This window comes from Fulmarus glacialis, unplaced genomic scaffold (assembly GCF_000690835.1).
Source record: "Fulmarus glacialis isolate BGI_N327 unplaced genomic scaffold, ASM69083v1 scaffold40279, whole genome shotgun sequence".
Classification (NCBI taxonomy): Eukaryota; Metazoa; Chordata; class Aves; order Procellariiformes; family Procellariidae; genus Fulmarus; species Fulmarus glacialis.
This window is the reverse complement of record NW_009234646.1, coordinates 1-25,689: the sequence shown is the minus strand read 5'-3', so window position 1 is coordinate 25,689 and position 25,689 is coordinate 1. Positions and strand designations below refer to the sequence as shown.

Below are 25,689 nucleotides of genomic sequence, written 5' to 3'. Positions count from 1 at the left end.
AGCAGGAGGTAAATCAAGCAGGTACAACCCGATCCCACCACTTCAAAAGGAAAGAAAGAAGTATTAAGAGCCATAAAGAACCAAAAGTCTGCTGTGTTACTATTTGCATAACTGAGTTCACCAATGCAGTTCACCAGTTCAGCATGGTAAAAAGCACAGAGGCTCCTGATCTTGGTCTTTTAAAACAAGATAGCTGGCAACCTGATGTTAGGTCTATTTCACTGACACCTGCTGAAGTATGAACCATGACATATTTTAAAAGGCCTTGAAACAAAACACTTGATATTAATGCAGTGCCAGGATAATCTAGATATTGCCTTCAGAGGATGTCAGCTCAACAAAACTGAATACCAATGATCTTGGTATCTTCTTGCTCTGGAATACAAAGGGAAGTTAACTCTGTCATGGCAGCAGGCTACACTGTGTGTGTACATGACAAGAAGAAAGCCTGGGAAGGGTCAGTGGGACTGCAGACCTGTTTAGTGAGAACAGCTGAACACAGTCTTCTTGTTTATATGCAAAGTAGGCTCCATGCCTTAAGCAATTTCCTGCTCTGACGCTAGCTCCCGGGATTTTTCAAAACTATTTATAACCAGCAATCACAATTGGTACCCTCATGCAAGAAGGAAAGCTGACAACAATGGAGACCATTCATAAATAAAACAGAGTAGTACCTGGGAGAGGACATCCGATTACTTATATTCTCTGCAACTCTCATTAAGAAATATAGACACTGGAACAGAATAAACACTAAATGTTCTTCATATCAGAGCAAGAGCAAATGCACGGATGCATTACACTTGTGCATTACTACCTATTTACTACCTACATATTATACAATGTTAGAATTTGTTTTAAAAAGAAGAACGGTCAAAGCTGAATCTTCTTCAGTGGTTATGAGAAACTATTAAAGATGGCAGTCTAACCATTAAGACCTGATTTTCAGTATTACTCAAATTATATTTGGAAATGACTGTAGCTGCAAAAAAGATATCAAGCAAACTGAAGTGAAACTTCTGTTAGTTTATTTCTAGACAAACGTAGTGCCCTTTTCTAAGAGAGATCTACAGTTTCGGTCAACAAAACAGTTATGTTATTCCATTTTATCATTTCAAATCTCTATTGCTTTTCATCAGATTGGGGGATCTGATCCTTCATAACACGGAAAGAAGCTATAGATATTCAGGAAGAAGAAAACAGTCATAGAAGACTTCACAAGTGAACTATGCACAGGCAGAAGTCTGCTTACTACAGCATAGTCTGAGTTCACGTTTACAGCATCCTTTAGTTCAATCAAAACAAATGCCACACAAATACCCATTTCTCAAAAAGGAAAACATAACAGAAAAAAATAATTGTTCTTTCCTTTATGAGGCCAAGACGTTCGATAACTTGGAAGTTATGTTTTAAAATGACCCTTTGTTTCATGCTAGCTTTTCTCAATATCCACATTTCTGGAAGCAGTGTCATGAAAACACCTAAAGCTCTGTTACAGTAAAGCACATGCAATTCAGATGAATCCAGAATTACTTATTTGACTTTAACGTTACTCATCTTACTGCTGTAAGACCTGCACTTCCCAATATGTAAGTACCTGTGGGGTGGAAGGCAGCCTACAGTCCGTTTCTACATGCTGCCACAAAGCCCTAACAGGGGGTTTATGTCCTGGGTGCCCCATTTCCTTTGCCAATACCACACAGCTCATCTCCATTCCTTCATTTACTGAGATAGTAAGAAACCTTAATGTCACTGCACGTTGACAGAGCAGCAGTTGGAACGGCTGAACAGTAGTAATATTGCCTACTTCTGAATATGGGATAAGAGATAGCTGAATCTATTAGGGAGGTACACAACAAATAAAGGAAACTCACATGGGTGGAAACAATCCTCGCATTACTCCTTTTGTTTGCACTTAGAAAAATTTGTCTGACCATTTAGTCAGTTAAGATTGATAAGGGTCAGAAAGTGAGATATCGGTTTAGAATAATTAAAGAATTAATACATCTCCTCCTCCTGTTCATATATTTCAAGTCATGGAGCTCTAACAGTGGCAGCTTTCTTAACCAAAACACAAAATGAGCTGGGGTATAGTGCTGTAAAGCTATGCATACAAAATGGGTAACTCAACAAAACATGGCATTGATGATCTGTAATAAACAAAAGATTTTCTGAGGGGCCAAAAAACCTAACAAAACATACTTTGCATTTTTGTCACACAGGCAGGCTCTGGATTTTTTTGGACTGTCATCAAATCACACAGATCTAGCAAAGCAGGACATCAAGTTACGCATTTGTTCCCAAAGTAAGATCAAGCATTTCGGGCTGGAGGTGGGGTGGAGGGAGGGAGCCGCAGCGGAGAATGATCCAAAAGCCTACATAGATGACAGCTTTTAAGCAAATATTTTCCAAATGTAATTTCATAGGGAAGATGTTTGGGGTTTCTCAAAATATCTGCTTAGATACAGATCAGAGGAACCAGGAGACCAGAAGTGCCTTATTATGTGCAAATTCGAATTCAATCTTTGTATAAATGCATTACAATAGCATCTTGAAATACAAAAATGCTTAAAAAAAAAAAGGATCCCTGCCTCATTCAGTGCGTGGTATGTACAATGCTGAGTTGCTGAACAGGTTTTCAACATTTTGTTCTGTACTCACTGTTCAGAATGAGACTCCATCAGATTTTCATTTCGCTAATAAGCCTCCTCAGCTTCTTCTATGCAATACATAGATTTTTTTTTTTTCCCTCTTTAATTGATTAAAGATAATTGGATTATATTTACTCTTCCATTTCCTTAACATTTCTCTTCTGGTACTCATGATACACTATATTCCAAGACAGTTTTAAACAGAATTTTATCAAACAGAGCTTGAAAACTAAAGAAGAAATTGTCCAGCAACTCATTGAAGTTCCTTACATTTAAATTCCTTAAAGTCCCTTAAACGGACAGTCCTCTTTTCTTTCTACTCACGTTTTACAAACTGTGCTGGGTTTGGCTGGGATAGAGTTAATTTTCTTCATAGTAGCTGGTATGGATTTGTGCTGAAAACAGTGTTGATAACAAAAGGATGTTTTAGTTACCGCTGAGCAGAGCTTACACAGAGCCAAGGCCTTTTCTGCTTCCCACATCACTCCACCAGCGAGTAGGCTGGGGGTGCACAAGAAGCTGGGACGGCACACAGCTGGGACAGCTGACCCCAACTGATCAAGGGGATATTCTGTTCCATATGATGTCATGCTCAGCATATGAAGCTGGGGGAAGAAGAAGAAAGAGCGAATGTTTGGAGGGATGGTGTTTGTCTTCCCAAGTAACCGTTACACATGATGGAGCCCTGCTTTCCTGGAGATGGCCGAACACCTGCCTGCCGATGGGAAGCAGCGAATGAATTCCTTGTTTTGCTTTGCTTGCATGCGCGGCTTTTGCTTTATCTATTAAACTGTCTTTATCTCAACCCACGAGTTTTCTCACTTTTACTCTTCTGATTCTCTCCCCCATCCCACCAGGGGGCAGTGAGCGAGCGGCTGTGTGGTGCTTAGTTGTCGGCTGGGGTTAAACCACCACACAAACCTATTTTCTAATTTGCGAAACACCAAATAAAGGCATAGCCACTTAATTAATCACCTTAAGACTATAGAAAGCATCACTGCTATGCTCATTTTTCCATTTAGATATGAAAAAACTTACTGTTTAAGACAAATTTAGTCTAACAAAAGCAGAACTTCTCCTTTTTTTTTTTTTACATTTTCACCAAATATTAAGTTTTTATTTGATGACAGTGTTATTCTCCCATTGCAAGTTCAACTGCATTCTCCTCTTGAAACAAATCCAACCCAAACTCCATGTACATAGAAACACGTTCTGAAATAGGTGTACCAGCCAAGGGCATACAGAAGCCCTGGGAGTTTCATCACATACTACAGGGAAATAAGAAACCAAACAAAAAACTTAAAGTGAAGGAAAAGTAAACCAAACATATCAGAAATCCTTGATTAATAATCAGGGATTTTTCTCATTTTGCCGTAACATGGATCAGGTTGAAAAGCCACACAGTTAGGTCTGCACTCATTCCAGACCAGAGTCCAGTACAACACACACAAACGGGAAGCACCGCTCAAGCGGTCACACTATTCCTGATAACTTTGCTGTAGCATCAAAACTATTTGGGTAAGAAATTTCCATCTGCTATTTCGGGAGCAGCCAGGCAAGCTGTAGTTCATAAGAGGTTTCTGAAATTCAGATCTGTTTGGTTTTACTCAACTTCCCAGGAAACCTGGATAAAGCTTGCTATGATACAAGTAGAGAAGGAACCCTGTAGCGAAGTACTCTCTGATGACTACATGATTGCTGTCACAGGCTCCTTCCAAACCACAAGCTTTCAGACAGCTTTCAGTCCTTGACAGCTGTGAGAAGGTAACCTGCTAGTCATACGACAGTGTACCACAAAGTCAGTGTCTTTTGACACGTGTACTACAATACTGTCGAGATAAATACCGACTTCACGCCTAAAAAGTTTTGTTAATTTATACTGCAAATCAATTCAAAATTTTATCTATCTAAAGTAAACTTAGATTTTAAAATGAATTACAGAAACACACACACACAATCCAAACAGATAATCCACACACAGAAAAAAAAACCCTAAGGTGTGATGTTAACCAGATCTTTTCTATTAGTCTCCCATGCAAAGTTTTACATCCTCTCTCGGGTTAGCAATTAAAAATGCCTCTTCCAGTCAAAAGGAGGAAGAGATGTCAGTCAGTACACCTACTGGTTTTACATTCACAGCAACAAAAGCTACTAAACACTCTCCATGTGTTTAGTAAAAAGAGATCATGGCAGTCTCATAGCTAGACTGTTGAGCACTTCCAAACAGCTTCTAACTGATAAAGAGGCAACTGAGAACTGAAGGACCATCTCAGGTGCCCAAAGAAAAAAGAGAGAGACACCTAAGTCATACAAATGACAAACTCACGGAGAAAACAAACCAAAGCTGACAAAAGCCCAAAGTAAGAAGGGCCTTTTCTCCAATGATTCATGTTATAACTGATGAAGTGGCATAACTAACTTAGCTTATGAGATGTATAGATTTGAATATACCTAGGAAATAGCTCTTTGTTTTCAACTTCCGTCTTAAATCTTGATTTCTTCAATTACTGTTGCACAGGAACATCACACAAACTTTCTCAGACAAAAAAAAACGCTAAGAGAAGATGAAGAGCTTCTGCAAAATACAATCCTCCTGCTCCAAACTCTGCTCCAAAAGGACATGAACTCAAGTTCATAAATGTGAACTCCAATTAATTTGAACTACCATCAAGCAAACAGAAAGGAAAAGCAAAGGAAAGTTTAGTTGCCAGCAGACTTGGTCATAAGCACCAACACTGTCAGGCTGCTTCTACTACTGTCGAAGACTGACACCCACAATTGCTCCTCTACCAGCTCAGTAGAAGAAAACGTTTGCAACAAAAATAACCAGAGTTCTGAGGTTTTTGGGAAAAAATTGAATGGAAACTATAGCTCGTCATCAGTGCTATCAAGTCAAATGAGGCTTTAAGTCCTGAGAGAAGCAGAGGAGGTTTTAACAATATGTTCAGCAGACTTTTTTTTAAGTCAGCTGTTATGCCGATACACAGACAAGACAGAATACAAACTATGAGTCATGTGTGCTCATCCCCAAGCTTGTGTGTTCACATATCTCCCTCTGAATGATAGGTAGGGGAGAAAAGCCTACATGAGAAACATACAAAATGGATACTCCTTTTCGCCACACCCAACATATATGTTTCACCTGGCAGGATCATGCCTCAGAATCAAGATGTTACATTACCAATTAGTAATCAGTAATGCTGTTCTCCAACTTTATCATCAAGCACATCTCATACATAATTAAGACTGCAAAAGTAAAAACTTCATATCTTTAGTATAGCAGACCCATGTATCACCCACCCAGCTGTGTATGTGCCCAACCTATACAAACAATTGTGCTGTCTGATGTGCTGTATTTCCACTGATTGAAATACCCTTATAACATATATACAACACTGCTCCAATGTGTTACATTTCTTTTTCTAATGGTAGGTCTAGAAAGAATAAAACCAATCCTAACTATTAAAGCTGTTCCTATTGTTAAACTTATATCCTAAGCTGGCCAGCATAAAACACAGATAGGCTTTTCTTCCACTTTCTTTAAAAGTAAAACACCATTGAAAATATTGAGACAAGTCAGATACTCAAAAGTTTGGAAGACATAGGATTATGTCACTTAAAAACATGTAACACATGTAGCTCAAAGTATCAGGACAAAGTTGTACAAACCAAGCCATTGCTGCTTTGCAGGCCAACGTTACTATCTTAAAAAGCATCCTTAAAACAAGTGCTGTACAAAGTGTGCCCAATATTTACACAAGTGTCAGAAAATTAGATTTGCTGGATTTTAAACTACCGAGATCCAACAAAAAAAAACCCCACCCTTAAGTAAATAAGTAATAGGTCAGGATATGATAGGTGTCCTTAGATGCAAAACTAACTTTAGTCATATTAACTAGAGGAATATGTGTTCCAGGAACAGAAATGTTCTCATTCCCTACTTTTACAAATGGGATATCAGCTGGGTTTTGTGAGAGCTATATTTCAAAGCTAAAAAAAGCATATAACATACGTTAAGCATAAGCATGTTCATCAGAGGGCAAAACACTTTGCTTCTACTGTAAGCTCTGCCTCGATAAGACATCACTATCACTTATATAATGGTTCCTTCTTAAGCGAAGCAGCCTACTTTTGTGTTTGCAATGGTTTACCATGAAAATGACCAAACTTCCTCCCACTTGCATTCGTTCCCTGTGTAGACTACAATTTGGCCACAGTGTCTCAGCTATAAATGCCCACCTCATAATAAACTACTCATTAGAGAAACACAGAATGCAGTGCCTGAAAAAAAACCAACTTCCATCTTTTCACAGACAAATCATAATAGCACAGTCTCATTATCATGCTAATGCTTTCAAGAGACTATCAGAAACTAATTTTATTCTACATCTCCAGAGAAGCCCCTTCCCTTGCAAATTTTTTGAAAATGTAATTGTTTTAATAAGCTGTTAAATAAGAATGAGAAATTAAATTGAAAGCAATATCAAAAGCACAAATACAGACTTGGACAAAAAAACCCCATTTGAAATTAATGAGACATGCAGTTTGAAGTACACCAAAAAAATTTACAATTCAATCCTAGACATGGCACCAAACAGAAAGGGAGAAAATTAATTAATGAGTCATTAAGTATTAAGTCAAGGCTCAGTGTGATCTCATTAGCCAAGTGGGTTAGACCTAATTAAAACTCAGTACAAGACTCACATGAAAAGCCTAAACTGGCTGTTGCAGACTGTCAGGGTTCAGAGTGGGTGCTGACCACTGAACCTGCACACACCTAGAGAAACTCTTTTGTTAGATGCTTCCTACTTCTAAACACAATAAAAAAGCGTGTCAGTGCTGTATACCCTTCAAGGTATTATACTTTCTAAAGATGCCAGGAAAAAAACCCAAACTAATTCCTGCTTAATTTTGACAGCCATCTTCTGATTCATCACAACGTCACCTGGTGTTTCTGCTGGCTAGGCAGTACATACCGTGTTTTCGACCTGCACTGGTGCTGGGCATACTGTATAGAAACTCAGGGAGGAAGAGCAGGGAAGTAGCACAGGTACCACGTTCCTAAAACCCTCCTCAGCCAAACCATGTATCAAATTGCCCATAGGACACTAAAATACCCCAAAATGATAGGTTTATAAAACTTGGACCTAAAAGGAAATGGCCTCTAAAGACAAAATGACCACTCCAATACCAAAAGTACCAAGCAACAACACTGCATGATTTCCACTCTTTGCTTGATTCTCTAGGCGAAGGAGGTTGCAGTAACTCAAACAAGCCAGGCTTAACACTGAAGGAACCAAAAGAGTGAAAGTCTGCATGCCTTCTATTTGGGCAAAAACACCACCACCACCAAACAAATCTTGCTTTTCATTTTTTTCATTTATCCTTCTTCTAGCCTTCAAGACACACGTGCCAAATTATGAAAAAATAACTGAAGCACAATACAAATAAAACCAAGGCCTACAATGAAAAACATCTCTTCAGCATTGAGCCTACAATACTATAAATGATAAGATAAAATACGACAATGAAAATAAAAGGCTAAAAGAGCTCACAATTAAGAGCTTCCTATTGTTGCTGGCCTCCCTAATCCGTGAGTGTCAAGGAGTCAAACATCTGTTCCTCTCCAGCAAATCTGGAATCAAGTGATAAATTTTTTTTATCCCACAAAATATTCGCAAAAATGTTTCTATGAGCAAAAGGCATAGCTGAGTTCAATAAAGGACTTCTATTAGTAATTAAATCAAAATTAAAACCCCTTGTCAAGCATATGATTTGCAAACATATTTTTTAGTGAAGCTTAACTTCAAGTCCAGTGTAGCAGACTACCATAAAAACAGGACCAGAAAGAGCTACCCCTGTGTTAGTGTACATACCTTTGTCCTTCTTGAAGTCCAAAGCATCTTCCTTATCTGTCACTATTTCTTTCATGTTGATAATGCTTTGGTGATTAAGCTGTCGAAGAATCTTAATCTCCCGAATAGCTGTAATTGGAAACCCTTCCTTTTCATTATCCAGACGTACTTTCTTTAGTGCCACCATTTCCCCTAAAAGAAAATTTAAATAGAAAACATTAAGATTAGCAACCAAACTATGAGATTTATTACTGAGTTTGCTCGTTTGTTTTTAAAAACCCTTCCCATTTGTTACTATTTCTGAATGGATTACACAGTTAACATTTTGATGTTTGCATCAAACACCATACTGAATGGAAATAGAATTAACCATTGTTGGGAAACAATCACATGGAGAAGCAAAACTATAAATGAGAATTTTCAGCCACCCACTGTAAGTCCTGTGTTCTTCCTCCTGCATACCTCACTCACCTGTGTCCTGATACTCCACACCAGGTCTATCAATAAACCCCCATATAAGAGTGATTACCATTACCAACAGCAACTTTAGAGGCAGAGGCCTATGTCTGCTCTGGATTTCTTACTACTACATCACCACAGGTCAGAACGCATATATCTAGCCAGAAATACTACACAGTTCAAGATATGAGGCAGACAACTAAAGAGTTCTCAAATTCATCAGTATACTTTCTACAAACAGAAGTGTCATTGCCATGTTTACAGTGAGGAGAAATTTTCCTTATTATTTTACTGCAGGCTGGGCTGGATGAAGCTAGATTCTGCAAAATGGCAGGAGCATGATCTACTCATGATGGAGGAGATCTAAAGACTATGTTAACTCAATCATTTTGTTCTTGGAAGTTTATTGCTGTGTCTGGGAAGTTTATTGACAGCACAGATATCTTTGTTAGCTCTAAAAAGGACTTATCCTACATCAGTGTATACAATACAAATACAGGAGATCACATTCCAGTATGACACAATGTCCACTTGCTTTGAAAGCCCATTGCACAGCTTGTTATAAGGTATCTCAAAGGCCATAATGCCACTCTTTGCACAGGATTTTAATCCAAAGCTAATGGAAAGTTTGCGATAACTGTATGGACCCACTCAATACAAAGAGCAACAACTTCTACTGGAGGTTAAGAAATAACTGCCACACACAAATAACCTGGATCTTGCCAAAGAGGCAATCTGGTTGTGATAAGATTAAAAAGTTACAAGTGCAAAGAACCAAATCGCAGGAGAGCAGGAAGAAGCTCCTAACAATGACTTGCAACGGTTCCCAAAGTAGGAGGTAAAAAATAAAGTCTGTGACAGTTCAACTTGAGAACTAAAGTTTGCAAACTGAGACAAGCACAGGTGAAAAATGAAGGAATTCTAATTACACTGCTCATTCTTCTCGAGATCAGAAAGAAGGAACTGAGGCTGATGTGTGATCTTACGTGATTTGTTTACTGGTGAAGTAGAAAATTATCCAGCATTCAAAGCATGCACAAATAAGCCAGAAGGGCAAGCAGTCACAGAAAGAACTACTAGTTGAACATAAACCAATCAAGCAACATACAGCACATATGAAGAATCAATTTCAATGCATTATCTATTCAGAAGTAGTGACAACATTCTCAAGTACCACAGTGGTGACTGCTTGCTCATTTGAGCAATAGTTTAACATGAAATCTAAAAATTATGTCACTGTTGTAAAGTCAGTTATGCCACAAAAAAAATACCCAATATGCAACACTTCAGGGCTGTGTTGCACAGAGGCAGATTCTCTTCCTACTATCAGCTAGTGACTATCACAGACATTAGAGGGCAGAATACCACAAATTCTACTCAATATGAAAACAAAACCAAGATATCCTGTTCACTTTAAAATTGTAAGATTACGTTTACTTTTCTGAACTTACCTGTGTCTTTATCTCTGGCTTTGTAAACTTGTCCATAAGTGCCTTCACCAATAATACCAATGATATCAAATTTATCCACACAGCGCTTTCCCCAGTCTATTTCTTTTTCTTTTGTTTCACCATGTCGTGGTCCACATATTCTAGAAAACAACAAGCATTTCTAAGAATGCAGCTAATATATCTAAGGATTGTCTTAATCCTGAAAAAAACCTCAACACTGAATATTTATGAGACATTATTAGATAACTGGCTTACTGCCATTAAATGGCAATAAACCATGCAGTTTGATTCAAGCCTCATTAATATTAAAAAGGTCATTAAAAAGCAGAAACATTTTAAAAAGAATATATTTTAAAGAAACTATTATCACTTCTACTCGCTTGACAGGCTTTAAAAAAAAGTCTAATAAACATACTTTGGTCTTCTCTTGCTGTGTAACTGAACTGCTGGTTTCTTTTCTTCAGGACTTTTAGATAAGTCAGCTCCTCCAGGCAACTCAGGTGGAAGTGGCAAGTCTGCAAGCAGATGGCGAAGTTTCTTCTCTGCTTCTTTAACTGACTTCACTGAAAGATTCTCTCGCAAGCTATTAAAAAAGACACAATTTTGCTAATAAGTTGAACACAGTAGAATGATATTAACATACAGGAAAACCTACTGGAATTATTTTTTTAAAATACATTCTAGGCTGTCAATGCATCAACATTTGAAATCTCTGCTCTTAGAATTTGCAGGACTTTGATCTATGCTTTACAAATGGCTCACAAACGGGTCTCTTGGAAGATACACAGCTTACTAACAAAATTCTACAGAAACAATTAAATCAGATCTTTCTGGTGAAAGCTGAGGTTAGATGACACAGCAAGTCTTACCAGGCCAAACTTCCTCTGCCACACAAGCTTCTTCTCAAGCTTATGGCCTAGACTATTAGGAATATCTAGAGCTCAGGTGCTGCCAGACATCAGAAATGTAGTGGTGAAATCTATAGTCTGACTGACTTCTCATATAAAAGAGAAGATTACCCTAATCCAGTTCACTGTAATGTTGCTCTCTAGAGATAACAAGCTTCGTGGTTACAGTAACACCGCAGGGCATTACCAGGCAGTCCACACCACCTCATTTACTGATTCCAATCTCATACATTTGCTGAAACACTCCAGATTCAACACATTTCTAGTGACCAGGATGTGAATCAAGTGGGAAAAAAAAAATCAGATGAAAAAAATGACTAAAGGTTTTTCTGCCATGGGTTACTGGTATCTGACCATTTTTTAATCATCAACCATAATTAGGTAACAGATACTGACAGTCAATCTCTGTCTTGAGAAAAATCCCCCAAACACATGTACAGCAACGTATTCCTTTAACAATTACTATACACAATAATTCTAGAGATGCTCTTCCCATTCTAATGGGGAAATTCTGAAAACATCATACTTGCTGCAGGATTTTTTTTTAAACACATGGTTCCATTTTACCAGAACTTCCTTGATTTCAGCTAGCTTTGTGCAGCTACTGCATATCCAGCAATTTTAAAAGCCACGACCATCTCTAAGCTTTATGTAATTACATAACTGTTTCTCCCCCACAGGACTCTCATGTAGTATTCTCTCTTTAAATTTTAAACTTTGTCATTGCATCAAGAAAACTTTCTGTCATGCTTTGAGTGGCCTTTTTCCAAGAGCGCTGCATTTGCCAAATCGCATTATTCTACTGTCAGCATCCTTCTCTGGGAACTTTTTCGGCAGGTTTTTCTGCAACTTCTTACCTACTTATTTTCATAGATAAAGCAGGAACTTCTGTAAATGGAAAGATCTTGCTATCTTCCATCACGGAGAATGCATATTTTCTTTCTTACATTAATTGCAGTTAGCAATCTTTACATAATTAAGTAAAGCATTCCAGTGTGTTGCATATGTCTATGCTTCCCCATGAAAACAGAACACTTGAATGTCTTCTACCACTTCTCAAGCTGCCACTGCCTGAATTTAAAGAGGCACCTCAAGGAAGCATATATTGCCCTCATCACAAACATAATGGTTAGCATGCTATTAAGAATAAACCACAGCACATGCAATTATCATGGTAAAGAAAAATTCTTAATTTTGAAGTTCATATATTTGTATTTCTCTCACAATTTTGCCCCCAAACTTTCAATATTAGTGAAAGTACAATGTATGAGATGTTCTGATTTTAAAAATGATACATGGAAATAGGCATGATACATGAAAAAAGGCAGCCAAGAGTGGGCTTTTTTTTCATGTCTGTTAAATCACACGTCACTGACCACCCAGAACAGTTTTCCCCCTCAGCTAACCTACACAGTGGTTTTGCAACACTGCTATTCCTTTAGGTAGTTTATTTGTGGGTTTATCAGATTCTTACTGAACTTCACAACTGACACAGCATTAGGAACCAGCCAGTTCTGCATAGCATCAAGCTTTCTTTGTTGGCACAATTTCCCCACAGTAACTCTGAGCCCAAGGTAAATACCTTTGCCCTCCTCCCCCCTTAAAAAACATTGATAATTTTTCTTTGATGACTTAAGCTTTATCATGACTTGTAAGCACAACCATTCTGACCTGAAGTTTGTAACATGCTATAGACAAAGCATAAATGACATTCTATTACTTGTCAATCTTTCTAATGTAGGCTGGGTTTTTTTTGAAAGGAGAATGAGCCCAGTGCTGATAGAGCCGTTTAATTGTAGTTTAACTCCTCTGTGCAGTTTAACTATACTTAAAACAGCTATTACATTAAAAAATACTAATAATGAGAAACTATTAGCCAGCTTCAAGATGAAATCTCATTTCATATTATCGCAATTAACACTGCAAAGCCAGTCATATATTTAGTTAAACTAGGCAGCTTGGTTTTTAGTTAAAACAATAAATCTTGCTCTCAAATAACAGTGTCAGAAATCCTGTTTACCTAGAGAAGATGGCTTTGTCATAAATTTAAATGCAACTGTACATTCACCACACAGATGTGATTCTGAACACTGGAATGACATTTGCTAGAGTGCTGAAGGGCAAGAAACAAGATTTCTCTTTTACCACTAAAAAAAAATAAATCACCTGTCTAATACCTTATTAGATTGTATTTATTTGCTAAGGCCTCCTGTGCATCCCAATGTTTAACACAGCATTAAATTACTAGCAAACAAACCAGAAACATTTACACCTCTAATTATAACTACTTTTACTAATCAAAGTACTACACACTTCTCAAAGAACGAGAGAAGACAGGCTAGTTTCACAGATATGGAATATAAATAAAAGTATTTCATGAGGTTTTGAATTTTTCTTTTACAGTTTGATTTTTTACAAAGATACATTACACTTGAATTAGTTATGTCAACGCTAAGAAATTTTGTTTTACTTATTGTGAGAAGTTGATTTCTCATATATATGTGAGAGGCATGTAACACCATGAGAAAAAACAAAAGTAACTCAACTTCATCACCAAAACCAAAAGGAAACTAGTAAATTACCGCTCAACAGCATAATTTTCCAATACAAATAACAGCACATACTCTCTGTTAGGGCTATCAAGAGACTTAATGTAGTCTAAACTCAGACAACACTTGGAATACAGACATGAATTTCTTCACTCAGACCAATTTTTATGCTTCAAAAGTTAACACAAATGACAAGACATGAACCTCGCTTCCATTATACATATTCAAAATAATACTGATCTCTGAGATAAATTATACTAAAATAACGCACAGCTATAAAAACAATTGCCTTCCAAAAGAAGGAGAATCTTTACCTCAAACCCCAGCTAATTTAAGAATTTTCATATATTGCTACTGACTTCAACTTTTCCCCAGAAGTATGTACATGTTCATACCAAACTTGAAATCTGGAATCCTTGCATGCATCCTTGCATTAGTCCCAAAGCTACTATGTACCAGCAATTTTAAATCACCTCTTTAGTGTACCTTTGAAAGATTCCTCCTAGGCTAAATCCTTCTCTTTTTAAAAATTATTTTTATTTTAAGATCAAATTCCTTCAGTTCTCTAATAATAACTATGTTAAACAACTGAAGAGCAAGAACAAACTACCTAATGCATCAGCCTGATCTAGCAAATAGGATTATATTTGTTTTCCAAAGGAAATGATAATAATAACAATTAAAAAAACCCCAATAAAACAACAACAACAACAACAATAATAAAAAGGAACAGACAACCCCAAAAATCAAATCCATGTCACAACTCACCTATCAGTTTCTTTATCTTCAGGCAGCGTGGGAGGCAAAGGCAAGGGTGGCAGTGTGGAGGTTGGTAGTGCAACAATTCGGTCCTTCTCCTTGGTTACTACACTTGGTGTACTTGGTTTGCTTTTCTCTTTTACAGCGACCGGTGGCTGTTTTACAACAGTTAATTTATTCTCTTTTGCTGCTGTAGGTTTCTGTTTAGTAATTTTGTCTGCAATTAGATTATTTTCCCCTTTTGTTTCAGGAAGTGAGACCTTTGCTTTTGCCTTGTCATTTTTCAAATTTGCACTGCTTGTTGGAGAAGGTGTATGCTCAGTTTTTATTTTCTTCAGGTCCTTTACATTGTTCACTTGAGGCACACTTACAGCAGTGTCAGTGTTTCCCTTAGTTGGTGTTGAAGTATTGGAAGCTTTTGCACTGGCTTTGGCTGCCTCAGCAGCTCTTGCTTTTTTGTTTTTGTTCAGCTCAGCAGCCAGGCTACTCTTCAGAGTCAATGTACTAGGAGAAATACTTGAATGACGACTTCTGGATCTAGACAACCTGTGTCTGCTACGAGACCTCGAGTGCCTTGATGAATATGGACTTCTGCTTCGAGATTTTGCTGATCTCCTGTTTCAAAAAAGTTAAGATTTACCCAGTTAAAATTTAGTCTAGCTGCTTTCTGAGTGTATCTGCTTTTTTGACAAACTACCTTTTTTTAAACCAACCATTATCACCATGCTTATAGAATAAACAAAAGTCTATGAAATAGGAAAAATCGTGCATTAAAAAAAAAATCTACAGAGCTAATAAATCAAGATTCTACACCTAAACACGTTGTTAGAAAATGTTAAAGCTTTCTTAGATGTAGTTTCTCCCATTAAAGAACTGCAAAATACAAGTTTACCTGTAGGACAGACATGTTCCTTTTTCCTCACTACTTTTTCCTCAGAGATATTTTTTTCCTTTAAAGAAAACCTGATCCTATGCAACTTGTGCAAACACCTTTAGTATATGCAGTATTTGAGAAAAATTCAGCTGGCTACATAACCAGAATTCAATAAAATGAACTTAATGTTACAACATGACAAGAAAAATCTAAACACAACACTGAAGCAGTAATCATAGCAACTTCTTAAGTTTCACTTTTGCAATTGTCATTAGTTGAAAAAAAAATACTGAATACTAAAGGCTGCAATGTAACCAACTGAAAGACAGCAGTAAACCTTAGCTTTCCTTTTTCAAAATGTAACTGTATACTTTTTCCCAAAAAACCCCAAAGTACTCAATACTACTTATATCTACTGATAAGCAAACATAATCCACAAGTAGACCTATGCTATGCCTTCATCTGAATAAAGAGACTAATAGGAAGGAAAAAACCCCAAACCTAAGCCATCTATCAAATTAATAGCAGGAAAACAACCTAGAATGAGGTGTGGGGGCAAAATCTTAACAGTTAGAAAAGCAAACTTTTACTGTGCAAAGATACCATTTAATATGAATTATTTTTCATTCAATTTTTCAAAGGGTTATTCTAATTTGCCTAGTAGTTTTGATTCAGTTCTTCATTAAAAAACAAAACGGAAAAAATTGAGGTAAAGGGCATGAAAACAAGTAAAGTAGCCTAATCCACTGCTGCCACACAGAAATGTTATGAAATAAATGAAATTAAATGTGGGAGTTTTAAACCATTTTACCATACTAAGAATAGCAAGGGTATTCACCAGATTTACAAGTATTCTCTTGATTAAAGTTTGATGGAAATCTATGTTTCTTGAGTATATCACTTGAAGGGGAAGAAAAAGTGTAATCAGGTTTAAAAAACGTATTCATCAGCTCAACAAAGAAAATGTATCAAGCAATAGCAAAAATAAGACTTCTTGGAGATACAAGAACTCCAGAGTTCAAAAGATAGCACCAGTATATGGAGGCTGCCAAAACTTTAAAGAAAAAAAGAAGAAAAAAAAGCCAACTACAATCATTATGGTCAGGACTATCCACCCCTATGTCAAATTTAACTTTAGTAACAATTAAATTAATTCAGTTTTAATTATCAACAAAAGAAATTACATTTCAATGCTTCAACTGAACAAATATTTAATATAGTACAATAATGTTTCTATTTTGTGTGCAATATTGACCAATTTCCAAATTTACATTGTTTTCCTGCATTTCTAAAGCAACATAAAAAGTCATTGAGATAAGTCAAGATTATATAGGAGTGTTTCAAAACAATGTGTAGGTGCGCACACTGTACACTATAGCACAAGCTTCAAAATTCTATAGGTAAAACTGAAATTGATCCAAATGGCTAGAGACCCTTGAAAGCAAAAAAATCCCCACACTCAAACGCCACATGAGGACAAGCCTTGGAAACTAACACCATTCAATTTTATGCCAGGAAACAGGTTTTATAGAATTTTCTGGCATGGCAGGAAAACAAAGACAGATAATAGTAGAAGTAGAAGTAGTAGTAGTAGTAGTAATAATAATAATAATAATAATGTTTTTTACACTTTAATTAAAAAAAGCTGCACAATTCTGTTCTCTGAATTTTCAAACACAATCTAAGGTTTTGGTTCACTTCGGTAAAGGGATATTAATGTCTATTAAAAACCAAATAAAAACGTAATATTGGTCAGAAAAATTCCCTTGAAAATTCGCTTCGGCTCCATTTATGAAACATGTTGCTGAAATTATTTTTCTCATTATTACTTTGGAAAGCAATCTAAGTACTAAATCCCATAGAAAATTTTCAGAAGCTTGGCCAAACCGGAGTAAAAGTAAAAAAGTACAAAGTTCCATAATATAGAGTCATAATGGGGTAATAGGAATAAAAAAGAAGGCTGAGACTATCCAGACAATACTTCAAATTCTAGGCCAGAGCTCTCCTCACAGTTATCTCACTTTCTGAGAGGAATTATTATCTCAAGCAGAGGTATATTGCTACAGATCTGCACCGGCTGTAGAATCAATATAATTATATTTCTCCAGCATCAAGCACAAGCTAATAAGCGCCATTAGCCCTAAACTGACTTCAACAAATGATGCATCGTTTGCGAGGATATCACTGACCTGCATGGAAAACATTCGCTTGCACATCTTGTTCTTAGATCAGCTATTTTAAACTGACACTCGCTCCAGTTACCTGCAGAATACAGCCTCCAGCCCAAGGACCTCATTGCAACCTGCCTTACCTGTATTATTAAAACTTAAAACATGCCCTGAAGGTCTCAAAATCAGTTATATTTCTTTCATAAGTACAATTTCTGTTTGTTTGTTTTGTTTTGTTTTTTTGAAAGGTGCCTAATATAAAGTAATCTATGTCACAAAAAGAAATATGGACGTAATTCCACATGCACTAGAAAAGAGCAGTAGCAGCTTAAAACACTACAGTTGCTGAGACACCATGCCTGATCGTAAGTCTGTTTCTGTTCCACTTTGGTTTAAAACAGAACAGGTTCATTTAAATCACTACTAAGGATGAAATGAGAAAATCTGTTCAAATTAGTGACTACAAATGCTCACCTGATCAGCTACCATAACTTGGTTGGGGAGGAGGCAGTTTTGAAAAGCTGGGGCAAAAATAACCTAAATCTTTATACCTCTTCAAAAACAAACATTTAAGGAAGCCAAGCATTGACAGCGGTTTGATGTACATATTTTACCAACTTTAGTCAAGAGAGTCTGGGATGTGAACATGGATTTACGCAAGCTCAGCAAAAACCTACCATTCTCCACCCCAGGTTTCACATCCCAAATGACAATAGCATAACTTTCTCATGTTAGAATTGCATCCATGTGGGAGACAGCAAATACACATGCACACAAATATTTAAGTTTCAGTTCCAGTACATACTACAGCCCTTAACAGGAGATCAAAATGACAGTAGCCTAGTTATGAAATATGTTGACCAAGTATAATCTCTGCACTGGTTTAATTTTTCCAAAAGTTTTTCATTATTTAATTTTATGTCAGAAAAAAATTTATGTTTCATTACATAGTGCATGTCTAGTTAATAATAAACTAGAACTTCTTTGGCATCCCAAAGACCTTTGCAAGAATCCCTTGCTGTACCTTGTCCGCTGGGCTAGACCTAAGAGAGTTACAGCAAAAACATTTAACACTTTCAACTAAACAGACAAATGATGAATCTTAAGTAAAAGGCAGCTTTGTCAAAGTGCTAGTTATTCTAGTTACAATGATAAAATCTGGTGTTTTCATAAGCTTAATGATCTTTTCAAATATTCAACTATCACTTTCTTTCATCAGCATTAGTTCAAAAGTCCTAAGAGAACGTTCCAGGCTAGACAAAACTTATGTACAAGTTTCCATCCATAAAAATGGCACAAAACCAAAACTATGGACATTTACAAGCTTTCCCTCAGAAGCGTATACAGAACTCTGAGAGTGGAGAAATATTGCCTTATACATAATAAAACCAGCCAATTCACTCTGTTCAGAGCTAACGCTCACTTGACATAAAAGATGAAGTCACAGCAGCACAGAAACGGGCTCACACAATAGCCAGTGTCTGCCGTTTAACAGGACACTAACATTTTACTGGGACCCTGAAAAAACACCAGGAGAGATACCTGAAATATACAGTACTCTCTAAATCTTCCAACAGATTTCTATTAAATGCGTGTGTGTGCATGCATACACACATACATAAAATGCCTTATCTGACATTCATTTGCCACCAACTATTTAATCTTTAATTTGGAATTTGTTTTTAACACAATAAACAGGAACAAAAGAACAGTGGCTACTACTGCACAGAACTGCGTTGCAAATGACAAACAAATCCAACAAAACAATCCAAACTTTTTTTTCCCATGCCTGGAGAGATCAGAAAGTGTACTAAACCTAAGGGCCACATCCAAACCTCCCAAACCAAAAGCACCAGCATCTGCTGGTAACACGCATGGGGAGAGACTACTAAGAAGACCCTGTTCCAGGTAAGTTTCTTCCGATGCTTCTTCCTATTTGCACCCATAAGTTCTGCCTCATTTACCAGTACCTTTGCCACGCTTAGTCATTAATAGTCTTCTGCAAGCATCTTGAATTCACTTCACACAGGTCTATATCCCTACAGAGAGGATAACTGCCAGACTTCATGACATTCACAAAATCACTTCTGAACCATATACATATTTCAATATGTTTTTATATATGGAGGGGAAGAAAACTGATTTGCCTAAAAACTGTAAGTATCAGTAGGACTAGCCTGCATTAGAACTAGGAAGTTCTTTACATAAAGCTGCTTTTTTTCTTCCCCAGAGACAGCAACAAAGCAGACTAGGAGCACAACTAGATTAGCTGCAAAGGGAAATTGAAGTGATTACATAATATTATGTGTAGCTATAAAATAAAATCAGAAAAAATAGTTCAAGACATTATCTACAAAACATGTATTAGAAGAGGCAGATTTAAAGAAACTGATAGAGGAAGAAAGCACTAGTAAGGAAGTCACCACGAAACCAAAACTCAGCACTGCTTTCCTCCATTTTTCAGAACAACAAAAAAAATGTTTTGTTTTACCCCCTTCAAAGAAATAATAATTTTTTAAAATGTTGGTTTAGGTATCACAGTTTTTTCTTTTTAATATTTTTTGCCTTGCACCCTAGCTTTCATAAAACAAATCAGTATTTGCTTTTTCTCTGCTTAATTAATACCATGTACTTATTCACTGTATAAAAACCTACTTAAGATACCGAAGTGTTATTAGTTACAAGTTTCAAAACTGTTACAATGTTCCTCCTCCTCGCAAGGCAACATTCTATTGCACTTTACTGGTTAACTTACCAATTACCAAACAGTAGATTTATTAATGAATTTAACAAAAAAAGTCTATTGCTGTAATATCACTTACAATCTCAAGCATAGAACGAAAGAATTCCAAGTAGTAACTTAAAACTTAAAGTGCTATATTTTACTATCTTGATATTTGAAAGCACAGAGGAAAGAAAAATAAGTGTTACACATGTCAGATTTGCAGTAAACAGGTCTAACTTAAAACTTAAAGTGCTATATTTTACTATCTTGATATTTGAAAGCACAGAGGAAAGAAAAATAACAGTGTTACACATGTCAGATTTGCAGGAAACAGGTCTCACTCAGCTCACATGTTTTTTCTCACCATGCTACTTTTCTTTCTTTCCCATTCCAATCCCCCCTTTATTTTAATACAAAAAAGCATTACATTTTATTGACAAATCAGAACAGTCATGTGTTATCTGTGCACATTTGTAAACTTGAAAACCTCTTTTCTTCTTAACCTCTTTAAGAGCAAGCTAAATCCAACATGCTAGTAGCCAGCTACGTGTGTTACCTAAGTGCAAGCAATATTATACTCGGAATGTATCAGGGTCTACAGAGTTGAACAAGGGAACTGATTTTGTCAGTAACTTTTTGACAAGACATAACGCAAAGGGATTAATGAGAATAAGCGTGAAAAAACAAGAAACCGAATGACCGAAGGGGGTTAAAACACCCGCTGTAGCCCAGCTCTTTCATTAACTAGCAGTGCATGCTGCACTACTGACTAAGCACTGCCATCTTCCCCTGCATGGTAAGGTCATAGTCTATTTGAAAAGGGAGTCCTAAATTTAATCAACTGGCTTCACCGCAGATCTTCCAAGACATTTATAATCACTCAGTACCATAAACCACCCTGACAAAACATTCTAGTTCATAGTACAGCTTTTCCATGTTGCACTAGCAGGCAAACGTATAATTCATTTCTTTAAGCCGTAACAGTGATAGTGCTCTCTCACTTGATACCTTATTAATTAATTTTACTTCTTTCCTCTAGCCCCTAGTTCAAGGTTATATTCTAAGCAGCTCTGCAGCCAACCATCTCCTCAGCTGCTTTGTGCAAGAAGACTACATAACTTGCCTTACTGATTCAAACCTAAATCTTTAAAAGGCTCTCCAATACACACAGCATAGGAATACTGAAAAATTCTGAACATGAATTTTTTTTTTTCTTAAACCTGCTTTATAACCCTATGTTCTCAGATGAGAACTCTGCCTACAAAGAAATCAACCAGCAAAAAGTCAAGTTAATTCAAATGCTGTGTTCTAAACACAGTCAATTTTTTCAAATGAAGTCCCTTCCCACAATATGAAAAGAAGCAGCGCAATGAGGAAAAGGAAAGGCACATCAACATGGTTGGGCAAAAGGCAAAGTCCACTGCCAAGTAACAAAACAAATCTTAATAAATTCAGAATATGTACTAGAGTGAGAGCCTCAAAACGCACTGGAAAAATTAGCTATTCCAAACAGTGATAACCTACAGTTTCACATTTTAAATTCTGCAAAATACCGTTTTACTAAACAAGATTAGAGCTTTATGTAAAAAATCTATTTTCATCAAACAAGGGGAAAAGATGTCTGAAAATCTCTCCTACTCCTTTAAGTCCAAAAGCAGCAGAATTACTGGATTTGAAGTTATTTCTGTATCAGCGTATGAAACCATGTCTTCTCCATGAAGTAGTCATTTACTAGCTGAATATGTATTTTACCATTTTCTCTATGCTTGTTTTGGTTTTGCACATAAATGATCCATACTTTGAAGAGCCTCACTACCACAGACTAGCTACAGCTAGAGAATGAGATGGGTCTATAGTACCAATAAGAAAAGAAATCTTGTATTTTTCCTATAAGCAACATCCATGCACACAGTAGTACTACGCTAGTAGTGCCGCACCCACTTACTTTTATCTAGGCAGATGGGTAGGTGTATCCAAATTTGGAGAAATGCAATTACTCATCTATACAGCTAACTGAATTAAATGTGTGATCACATAGCATATGACCTGACTGAAGTTGTGAAAAATAGTTCTTCTCTTCCTACAATTTCACCCTAAACTAGTTTCCACAGAGAGACTGTGTCTGCTTATTTTGTCAACCATGGGGTTTTCTTCTTTTTTTTTTTTTCTTTGCCCTCTTTTTTCTTGTGTATTTTTTAAAAAATACAGTCAGGTTATCAGTAGAGAAATAAATACCTCATACTTTTGGTATTATGGAAGAATTTCCATTTTTAAAATGTGCATGTGCTACTTCAGAACAGCTGTGTTACTATCCACAAGAAAATATAGTAATAGAAATCCACCAGCAGCAAGTAAAGAAGTTTTGTCCAACAGGTGGAAACAGCTCAATCAATCAGTTTGCCCAAAACACTGGCATTTACTGCTATTATAACGGAAAAGGCAATTAGTCTACCATTCAAAGCGAATTTTCCCAGCATGGAACGCACATCTAGAGTCTTTGCTTCTCTTCAGAACCCACCTCCAGGCAACATCACAGAGTCACTACTGCAATTCAAAACTCTTAACTCACAGCAACTGCACTGGTGCTGCAGCTTGAGAAAACCAGAGATTCAAATGAGTGAAGCCATCTTCACTTGTTTCTCTTCAACTGTTTACCACAAGTTTCTCCCTAAGCAGCTCAGAGACCTAAATGAAAAAATCAGCACTCCAGACACAGGAGCTTTCCAAGCATGCTAGAATCACTTCATTCTCATTTTCTACATACCAAAATAACTAGATAATTTATATAACATTACGGATGACGCATATATGAGATATAGAACGAAAAGAGCAAAAAGTCTCGCAGCCTGGAATGCTCAGTCACATACAAAGTTCTTACTGTCTTGACACCATTATAGCTGGATACAAGCCCAGAATTAAGTCTTTAAGTCATCCAGATGAAGACAGCAGGTGCTGTAAAAAGCTGTCGCATTCATGAAACCGTCATATTCTATCACGTCTAAGGCCACTATACCATTATCTAAAGAGCACAGCAACAAATTTTCAGTGTTTTGGGTGCAGTACCACAGAGTCAAGCAAAAAAAGCAATTATGACACATGAATGGCTAAAACAACCATATAAATACCTTCCATCTTTATTTCCCCATCACCACCACAATACGCATAATGCGTAATAGCTGTATGGGAGCAAAGAAACACTAGCTTGCATTTCTCCACACCAGGCAAACATTATGAAGAACTGAGCTTATCTTCACACTTTTGGTTTCTTCCGTTTTCTGTGAAAATTACATTTTCACAATGAATGCCTCATTAGGACAGACCGACCTTGCTTTCTACATATAGCAACCTCTTCTTTTCACTCGGCCATTCCAATCCCTCTCCAGTAAACCTGACAATCTGCATTTGTTAACAAAGTAATTTATCTGTACGCAGTTAAAGACGGGATGCAAATTACAGTTTAACCGGAGGAAGGAAGGAGTGAAGTCACAAAGCTAACTCCTGGAAACAGTTCTGCAGCTCAAGGACAATTTACACACTTACCACAGAGACAATAAAAAAATCAGGAGATTTAAACGCTCATGCTTCAAATCACAGGCCCACTACCAACAGAAAAAAAAGAAACGCAACACTTCTACAAAACTTTATTCTGTAACTGTCCCCAATACAAGATCTCCTGTACCTTCTACTGCAGCCCTATCAGCCAGTGCATAAGACAGGATCCTAAACTAACTGGACTGTCAATCTGACTAATACAGCTGTTCTTAAGGGCAAACCTAGCGTACTTAATTTTGCTCATCATTATTAGCTTTCTTATTCCAGGACAGAAGCATCTACAGAAAACAATCTGATTCCTAGAGTGTTTAAGTCAAACTATGCACATAATACTCCCGCTATTCTATTATTCAAATCACCTTGAAAGAGTACCCTTAACCACTTGTAACAGGCTCTCACGGAACAACAACGATGGAACACCAACGATGATGACGACGTGCTGTTTTTCAGAGCACTCTCAGTGTTCTCCTGCTTGAAACACCCTACTGTTTACAAAATTATTCCATACAACCGTACCTTAAAACAATCACTATTTTTTTCCAAAGGCACCTTTGTTCTATCCCTCTGAACAAAGTAGGACACAGTTGCGTTACTTCGCTCTTTAAACTGCATTTGATGCACACCCAGGACAGCAGACCTTACCAACAGCCAGTGAAACACAGGAATGGCTTCATCATCCTCACTGGATACACAGTGGGACACCCCAAATGGTAACCGACGCAAAGCGCTCATTATAAACATCAGAGAACAGTTCTCAGACAACCCACCAGGTAACGCCTTGTAAACAAAATTCTCACCAGTGGAATGGTAAATCATTTTAAATTGATACATTTTAAATTGAAGTCCAGATGTGAATTTAAGCAAGCCTATAAACAATGAGGCAACGGTAAGATTCCAATATGGGAAATAAAAATCTTCAGTTATAAATACATACTATGCAAATACTTTAAATTCCCAGCAGTTTTCCTGCAAGTTTCAGTATTTTGAAGAGCTTTAATTCTGCAACACTGTTTGTATCTGATTAGAGAGATACAGCCCACGTTTCCTCTCCATATAAAATTCAAAAAGTCATAGCAATGCTGACCTTTACATTCTGAGTTCCCACTAACAGTAAGAAAATTATTTGCAAGCACACGCCAAATATATACACGTATATAAGCTTACTGGGAAGAGAGTTTACATACATTTTCATAGGTTGTGTAAAGCATGAAAGACAATTTAACAAAACTTGACATTGGCTCCTTTTCCTAGCAAAACAGAAAGTCCAAGTCTTTCTATAGACCTCTAAAAGGAACAAGAAACACTTGTAACACAAAGTGCCTGTCAGCTTGTTTGCTCTTTAGATTAGCGGGAATTAAACCGAACACAAATATATTTAACACGCATCCTTTTATACAGGGGAACAGGGTACATAAAAATGTACCTGAGAATCTCCGTACTTCATAAGCAAAGATTTAAAAATCAAAATTGGTCCTTCAGAAAACCTGTCCTCTGAGAAGCATCTTCATTTAATCGCTCTCATCTGAAAATGTTCTCATGCCCTTTAATATTCAAAAAACCTTTTTCCAGCTAGGTGGTCTCCCACGGAGAGAAACTAGCGGCAGGAGCGTTACAGGCACCCGCGTCTCCCTTTCTCCCCGAGACAGGACAGGAAGATCTTTGTATGTGTCCCGCTCCCCTTCCCCCCACCCCAGCTTTCTGGCAGCAAGAGGGAGGGCTTTTGTTGCTAGATGCAAGCCTC

At 37.0% G+C, this 25,689-nt stretch overlaps 1 protein-coding gene across 1 annotated transcript in view; it reads right to left on the bottom strand.

The window, feature by feature from the left end:
* CDK13 (cyclin-dependent kinase 13) overlaps positions 1–15,244 on the bottom strand; it is a gene marked incomplete at its 5' end in the record, with an annotated part of 33,794 nt that extends 18,550 nt beyond the window's left edge. The window contains 5 exons of the mRNA XM_009585712.1: positions 8,525–8,695; positions 10,414–10,553; positions 10,829–10,996; positions 14,639–14,829; positions 15,001–15,244. Of these exons, the coding sequence (XP_009584007.1) occupies positions 8,525–8,695; positions 10,414–10,553; positions 10,829–10,996; positions 14,639–14,829; positions 15,001–15,244 (914 nt within the window). The remainder of the gene's footprint in view (positions 1–8,524; positions 8,696–10,413; positions 10,554–10,828; positions 10,997–14,638; positions 14,830–15,000) is intronic.
* Between the last annotated feature and the right edge of the window lie 10,445 nt (positions 15,245–25,689).